This window comes from Ruditapes philippinarum, unplaced genomic scaffold, assembly GCF_026571515.1.
Source record: "Ruditapes philippinarum isolate M1 unplaced genomic scaffold, ASM2657151v2 ctg23400_1_1_1_1, whole genome shotgun sequence".
Classification (NCBI taxonomy): domain Eukaryota; kingdom Metazoa; phylum Mollusca; class Bivalvia; order Venerida; family Veneridae; genus Ruditapes; species Ruditapes philippinarum.
Window position 1 is genome coordinate 465 of NW_026851587.1, and position 8,900 is coordinate 9,364.

At 34.5% G+C, this 8,900-nt stretch overlaps 1 protein-coding gene across 1 annotated transcript; it reads left to right on the forward strand.

Moving 5' to 3' along the window:
• Positions 1–425: 425 nt before the first annotated feature.
• LOC132752055 (protein C1orf43 homolog) lies at positions 426–8,791 on the forward strand (the record flags this gene model as incomplete). The annotated part of the gene is given in 4 exon segments (XM_060742362.1): positions 426–621; positions 6,383–6,476; positions 7,680–7,781; positions 8,692–8,791. Coding segments are annotated over 3 exon segments (268 nt in total), but the record flags the coding sequence as incomplete, so codon positions are not given.
• Positions 8,792–8,900: the final 109 nt, after the last annotated feature.

Here is an 8,900-nt window from a genome sequence, read left to right on the forward strand (position 1 = left end):
AAGAGGGTCTCCCCTTCCGTACATTCCCCAAGTCCCCCCCATACAAAATTTCTGCATCCGGTCCTGTCTCGTGCGCACGAGATACATGTCAACTTTGCGCCGCGAAGCAAAGGGGGACCACTGCGTCGGAGTTTGAGCTAACGCAGTGATCTCCCCTTCATTCTTCGGTAGGAAGACATAAAAATTTAATAGTGAAAATGAGGTGCATAACTCCTTGTTTGGATTTAATTTTCAGATTGTGCATTGTTTAAGAAGGAAAAAACAATGTAGCATATGATTCTAATTATTAAAATTAATATGTTTTTCATAATTTTCACCTAGGGCATCATTTCGCTATTTTTGTCATTAATTTTCGCGACAAAAACAATGGAAAACCAGTAAACTAGGAGTAGGACAAGTAATTGTATATTCATTATATTAATTAAGAAATGCATTTATTTCAGGTGTATGATTACAGACTGAGGCATTTTTGTTGGGGTTTGACTGTGAATGTGACTCAAGAACGCTTGAAAACTGTGTACACTGTATTTCCCTCAAAGCCTGATTTTTGTTTTTCTTCAGAGATGTTTATCTGACCAAGCTTAAACAAATGTAACATATTCAGGTTTTACACTAATAAAGGTAAGATAATTTGAGCTGTTCAATAATTGTCTGATAGATAACCTTACCATGTCACAGGTTCAATGTTATTCTTAAGCAGTTAACGCTGGTTAAGTATTTTACCGACCCTTCACCTGTTCACCCTGAGCCAAATTATTATGTTATTTTATCTGACACATTTTCTCTTGTGCAAAATTTATGAAATTGTTTAAATTGTGTCTCTAAGTGCAACATTTCCCATTTTATAAAGTTAAACGAAAAACATGTGCCTGACCAGGAAATGCAATGTTAATGTGCAGTCAATCCTGCTGTTAAGTCCACTTTAAGAGACACAGAGACAAGCTGTGTCTTTTTCCTATGGTTTTGATGGTAGGAAAAGAAGAAGAAACCGATATGGGTCTAACCGTTCATGACAAATTAATTAGACTACCAGGCGATAAAAAGGAAGTGGCTATATACCTGTATGGCTAGCCAAAAGTTCAGGATTGAGGTATAATTGTGTCATACATCCATTCCCCCAACAATGGCAACATCCCTTAATCTAATAATTATCAAAGAAACAAACTATCTGTTGGAATAATCAAGTCAATTTTATCTATAATCGATGTATGCTTTTCGGTATGTATATACATTTACCTGTCAATAAATGTCAGTGACTTCTGGTGCTGATGACTATGACAACGGCAGATATAAAACATGTGACTTTTTGAGGAGCAAAAAAAAGAAAGTTGTAATAATGATGAATGATAATTTTTGTTTATCTTAATGTCATAGGCAGAGGGAGAGAAAAATGTCCAGCCTGACTGGGACTCAAACCTGGGACCCTTGGAATACTGTTCCGCAGCTCTACCAATTGAGCTCTCCAACGGCTTACAAATCTTTATAAGCCAATGCTTTGATTTGAGCGACATCGCGACAACACGCCGCACGACAACGCGCCATTTGGCGTGCTTCACTAGCGACAAGACGAAAGTAACTAATATATGTAGTAGATATAAGCCGAAAACTGTCCAATATGTCAAATATTGAATTTCATGAGGCGCGTAGCGCCGAGGGGAATTCAATATTTTACTTATTGGTCAGTATGAGGCTTATATCTTACTTAAATTACTACTTTTACTATCAAATATCATGTTATCCATCGAAAAATTAGACATTGTGCTAGAAATGTACAATTTTATGCTTTAATAATTATTTTTTTCTTACCTGCAAAACCCTATTGAGAGTCTCTAAAATAACAAAATGTCCGAAGCATGAAAATTTCGTGTTTTGAAATGAAGTTATATATAACTATAATTATTGATAGTTGAATAACGATATCAACATACAATTAAGCAAGACTCGCACAGCAGAAAGCATAATGTGCATGCAAGAAAGCAAGATGTAAAAGTCAGAATGCAAGATGTTCAAGTCAGAATCTGGGACATACGATAACATATACATAAATTTCTATCGATATGTCTATATTTTCGTGGGTTTCTAAACCAAACTTTGATAATTTGACTTTTACGATATGCTGACGTAGGAAGTATGTCCCAGTCAGAATGCAAGATGTACAAGTAAGAAAGCACGATGTAACGTAAGAAAGCAAGATGTAATTTTTGCGTTAATACCCTTCCATACACTCGAACCTAAATATACACATATTTTGAAAGCGCATTGCTGTGTTAAGAATTAATTATTTTTTTCAAAATATCTTTATATTCAAGTTCATATACAATGTATTCATACTATCAGTTAGAATTCAATGAAACAGCATATTTCAAATATGATACTAATATTTAGATCAGTCTAAATTGTGACACATTGTATCATAACACACTCGTAGAGGATCAGTTATCGGCCTAATATAAGAATAAGGAAAAAGGTTGTGTTGAAACAATTTCTCACATAAAATACACAAAAATAAGCCATTTAGATCTACGGCACACGGTACTCCACCATTCCAGAAAATTTTCTAGGGCCTCCCCCTCTTCCCTACCCCTCCCTACAGAAGAGGGTCGCCCCCTCCGTACATCCCCCAACCCCCCCCCCCCCCCTATACAAAATTTCTGGATCCTGTTCTGTCTCGTGCGCACGAGATACATGTCAACTTTGCGCCGCGAAGCAAAGGGGGACCACTGCGTCGGAGTTTGAGCTAACGCAGTGATCTCCCCTTCATTTTTCGGTAGGAAGACATAAAAATTGAATAGTCAAAATGAGGTGCATAACTCCTTGTTTGGATTTAATTTTCAGATTGTGCATTGTTTAAGAATGAAGAAACAATGTAGCATGTGATTATAATTATTAAAATTGATATATTTTTCATAATTTTCAAGTAGGCCATCATTCGCTTTTTTATGCCACCGCAGCATCTGCGATGCGGTGGCATATAGCGATTCACCTGTGTGTGTGTTTGTTTGTGTGTGTGTGTGTTATATAGATTATATAGTGAACTTAAAAAATCTTCTTGTGAAAAACCACTAGTCCAATTTAAACCAAACTTGGCAGGATTGATCCTTGGGTGAAGGGCTTCCAAAGTTGTTCAAAGAATTTCATTCCATGCAGAAATCTGGTTGCCATGGCAACCGAAAGGAATTATAAGAATAAATTTAAAAAATCTTCTTGTAAAGACCCAAAAGGCCTAGAGCTTAGATATTTTGCATAAGGCATTGTCTGGTAGACCTCTACCAAGATTGTTCAAATTATAGCCCTGGGGTCAAAATCGGCCCCGCCCCAGGGGTCATTGATTTTCACTATATGTACATATAGTAAAAAACTAAAAATACCTTCTTGTAAAGACCCAAAAGGCCTAGAGCTTAGATATTTTGCATAAGGCATTGTCTGGTAGACCTCTACCCAGATTGTTCAAATTATAGCCCTGGGGTCAAAATGGGCCCCGCCCCGGGGGTCATTGATTTTCACTGTATGTACATATAGTAAAAACTTAAAATACCTTCTTGTAAAGACCCAAAAGGGCTAGAGCTTAGATATTTTGCATAAGGCATTGTCTGGTAGACCCTTACCAAGATTGTTCAAATTATAGCCCTGGGGTCAAAATCGACCCTGCCCCAGGGGTCATTGGTTATCCTTATATGTATATAGTAAAAACTTACAGTAAAAACTTTAAAAAAAATCTTCTAGTAATTGACAAATGCTAGAAGTAAGATATTTTGCATGAAACATTGTGTAGTGAAGCTCTAGCAAGATTGTTCAAATTATAGCCCTTGGGTCAAAATTGGCCCCACCCCTAGGGGTCATTGATTTTCACTATGAACATAGAGTAAAAAATTAAAAAATCTTCTTATCTGAAGGTACAAGGCTTAAAGCTTTAATATTTGGTATATAATATCATCTTTGGGTCCTCTACTAAAAGTTGTTTTAATTATGCCCCTAGTGTTGAAATTGCCCTGCCCCAGAGGCGCTAGATTTCCTTATATGTATAAAGTAAAAACTTGAAAAATCTTCTTTTCTGAATTGACAAAGGCTAGAGTTTAAATATATGGCATGAGACTTTGCGAAGTGAACCTCTACCAAGATTGTTCAAATTTTAGCCCTGGGGTCAAAATTGGTTCTGCCCCGGGGGTCATTGATTTACATTATGTATATCTAGTAAAAAAATAAAAAATATTTTTGTCTGAAGGTACAAGGCATAGAGCTTTCATGTTTGCTATATAATATCATCTATAGGTCCTCTACCAAAGTTATTCAAATTTTTCCCCTGGTGTCAAAACTGGCCCTGCCCGGGGGCATGATTCTCATTATGTACACATAGTAAAAACAGAAAATAAAACATATGTTTTCTGAATGGGAGAAAGCTTCAGCTTAGATATTTTACTTGAAATGTTGTTTGGTGGACCTGTATCAAGATTGTTTTGATTTAAACCCTTGGGTCAAAATTTTGCCTTGACCAATGGGACAGTGACCTACTTTCTTGTCCTTTGATGTACAGCAATGAAATTTTGACCATGTGCACAGTTTTAGTTGTAAAATTGAACTTTGATATCAGGTGACCTAGATTTTGATAATGTGACCTACTTTCTTGTGCTTTGATCTACAGCTATGAAATTTGAACCATGTGCACAGATTAAGATGTAAAGTGGACTTTGATATCAGCTTACCTAGATTTTGACAAAGAGTCTTACTGTGTTGTCCTTTGATGTAGTCATGAAATTTAGGCTGCGTGAAATATGACCTTCACCACCAAATTCACTAGACTCAAGTGCATTGATATATTCCTGCTCTGATCTTTTATTTGATTAACTATAGATTTAATCACTAATCTGATAATAAGAATTAGATAGGTCAGGGATCTATGCATTATGACAATCTTCAATTGTATAGAAACAAAAAAAATATGTTCCTACACTACTATTTAGTGTTGTATTAATGCGGTGGCATAGCATTTTTCTCAAATGCAATCTTGTTTGTCATTAATTTTCGCGACAAAAACAATGGAAAACCAGTAAACTAGGAGTAGGACAAGTAATTGTATATTCATTATATTAATTAAGAAATGCATTTATTTCAGGTGTATGATTACAGACTGAGGCATTTTTGTTGGGGTTTGACTGTGAATGTGACTCAAGAACGCTTGAAAACTGTGTAGACTGTATTTCCCTCAAAGCCTGATTTTTGTTTTTCTTCGGAGATGTTTATCTGACCAAGCTTAAACAAATGTAACGTATTCAGGTTTTACACTAATATAGGTAAGATAATTTGAGAGCTGTTCAATAATTGTCTGATAGATAACCTTACCATGTCACAGGTTCAATGTTATTCTTAAGCAGTTTAACGCTGGTTAAGTATTTTACCGACCCTTCACCTGTCACCCTGAGCCAAATTATTATGTTATTTTATCTGACACATTTTCTCTTGTGCAAAATTTATGCACTTGTTTAAATTGTGTCGCTAAGTGCAACATTTCCCATTTTATAAAGTTAAACGAAAAACATGTGCCAGACCAGGAAATGCAATGTTAATGTGCAGTCAAGCCTGCTGTTAAGTCCACTTTAAGAGACACAGAGACGAGCTGTGTCTTTTCCTATGGTTTTTGATGGTAGGAAAAAAAAAAGAAACCGATATGGGTCTAACCGTTCATGACAAATTAATTAGACTACCAGGCGATAAAAAGGAAGTGGCTATATACCTGTATGGCTAGCCAAAAGTTCAGGATTGAGGTATAATTGTGTCATACATCCATTCCCCCAACAATGGCAACATCCCTAAATTTAATAATTATCAAAAAGAAACAAACTATCTGTTGGAATAATCAAGTCAATTTTATCTATAATCGATGTATGCTTTTCGGTATGTATATACATTTACCTGTCAATAAATGTGTCAGTGACTTCTGGTGCTGATGACTATGACAACGGCAGATATAAAACATGTGACTTTTTGAGGAGCAAAAAAAAGAAAGTTGTAATAATGATGAATGATAATTTTTGTTTATCTTTATTGTCATAGGCAGAGGGAATGAAAAATGTGCAGCCTGTCAGACTGGGACTCAAACCCGGGACCCTTGGAATACTTTTCTGCAGCTCTACCAACTGAGCTCTCCAACGGCTTACACACCTTTTCCCTCAAATAATGAGCTGTTAAGTATTTTTAACAGGGAAAAAAAATGAATATACATGTAATATACATTGTCACCTTATTGTAACAGGTTAACTGCTATTAAATTTATTCATAAAGGTTAACTAACTTTTGCACCAGCATAATGATATGTACATTGATAATCATACTTTTATTATGATTATGGTTCTGTTAACAATAACATTTTCTTTTTATATGTTTGTAGAACAGGCAGTCAGAGTAACGATAGGAAGATGGATAACATATTAAATACGCTGTCGGTTGTGAGTGTAATATGGATTATAGCAGCTGGGTTCTTGGTAAGATTCCAAATTGTTGTTATTTCAAAAATTCCCAGTGTCTATTCTAGGAGGGGGAATAGGGGGATTCACCCATATTTTGAGAATTCCCCCCTATTTTTTCAGAGGCAGGGGGAAAATTGTACATAGGGAAAGAAGGAAAAAGATCAACAAATGTAATAAATTCTCAATTTTCGATAAAAATCCCCCAAGTTTTTTCGAATCCTAGAATTAACACTGAATTCCATGTATATGTCTTAACCTTAAGTGTTTTTAAAATTTTAATTAGGAATGATATTGAAGGAGTTTATATTAAACATATTGACCAGTACATTCTTCTTTAGAAAAAAAAACCAGCAGAAATTTTGGGACTATCCAGCAGGAGGGATCTTTGACTGATATGAATGCATTAGTTCTGATTTATCTTTTTACAGCTAGTTCATTTTGCTGTAGTCAGTTTTCTAGCTGACTGACTGCTGCTATGAAAAAAAAGTTATTTAAGAAATGATATATCCTAAACTGTGATTTTATTGATTTTATTAGAACATCAAACAGTGATTTTATAGCATAATAACACACACTTTCGGTTCTTCTATGTTCAATAGAGAAAAATGCGGGTCGTGTTAGAATAATGAGTATTACATTTTGTATGAAAATAAAAAAAAAATATTAGGGTGGTCTTAGGCCAGATGGTTGACTTTAAACCACTTTCTCCTCACCTAATGTGTTCGAATCCCTTCAGGGTCTTAATTGAATTCTTTCATGTGAGGAAGCTGTCTAGCTAACTTACAAAATGCTGGTGGTTCTACTCAGGTGCCTGTTTGTTCCTGACATTATGGACAGAGGAGCAATTGAGGTCTTTCTCAACCAGTAAAGCTGGAAAGTTGCCATTGGTGTGACATAAAAACCAACCATTATAAAAATGTAATACATTTCAACTGGCTTACAGTTGTAGTTAAAATATTGAAGTTGTTTTCAATGTCATCTGTCCTTTTGATGATCAAAACTTATTTTAAGTTTTATGTGATATAGAAGTGAATTATTTTCAAAGTACAATGTATTGTATTCTTAAATTTAAACTTTCTGTGAGTTAAACATATGCATAAATTATTCAGCTGTTAAAAAATTTGTATGTATATAGTTTCATACATATAATTTGAAAAAATACACAATTACAATATGAATGTAAAATGTTAATAATTATCTCATTTTTTATGTTTACAGATTTTTGTTCTACTTTTCCTGTTTGCCAAGCGGCAGATCATGAGATTCACACTCAAGTCTAGGAGAGGACCATACGTTTCTATTGGCTCAAATGTACCAAAGGTACTACTATATATATGGTATCTTAGATTTATAATATAACTGTAAAAGCAAACTTCAAATTTCAAAAAATTAAATTTAAGTCAAGTTTTTGTCCCTTTTTTATTTATTTTTTAGAAAAGGGAATGTAACAGAAAAGGGGGGAAAAATCCCTAAGCTTTGGGGGTTTGCTTTTGAACTACATAATAACTACATTATAGTTCATAGCTTTTGGTCGACAGAGCAGAAGCATCCTTTTGCCTAATCTTTATGTTCTATAAAAAATAGAAAGTAAATTATATAAGTTAATGTAATAATGTACTATGATGTGAGAATACAGTTTAACATGATACATATACATTTGATGTAAGGTATGACGGGATGTCCCTGACCACTCAATCCTATTAAAGGGCAGATAAATTACTTATCCTTTGAATGTGAGAAATATGGTAACTCAAAAGTAGGTCTTAATACAGTGCATGTACTGCATATATAGAGGATATTTAATGAGTGTAAGTTCAATACTGAATTTATTGCACAAGTTGAATAAAATTATATTATTCGAGCCTTTGTTTATTTTATTCAGCGAGTGCAATAAATTCAGTAATGAACTTACACATATTTAATATTCTATTTATCACAAACCCAAAATAAAGACTGTTTAAAGTGAAATAAAAGTAATTTTTCATTGACGCGCCTTTAGTTTAACGCTAACATTTAGCGCGTCTTTACACTATGTTGTATAACGCTAATGACGTCACGTCAAAATATATGCACGGCCGTGCAATACCATTTTTACAGAGTCGCAAAATCGGCACGGGTGTGTGATAAAACAATCTACTCAATATTGATAGAAACCCAGTGATTCTTTTGTTACAAATGTATTTTAAAAGAAGCCCTGTCAAACAATTTCATGTTTTTCTTACTTTTTCAGTCACTGAGACAAGAAATATTTAGACGTTTAGACAGAGTACCTGAAATCAAACATGAACCCAAGCTGTTGAATCCTACAATGGAACAGTATGCTAAGTCAGGTGAATGATTTTATAATATTCCTGCATCCAGAGTCATGCTAATATTCAACTCGATTATTGAAAGTATAGGGAAAGCTTTTATACTTCTTGCATCAACATCACACCCTTT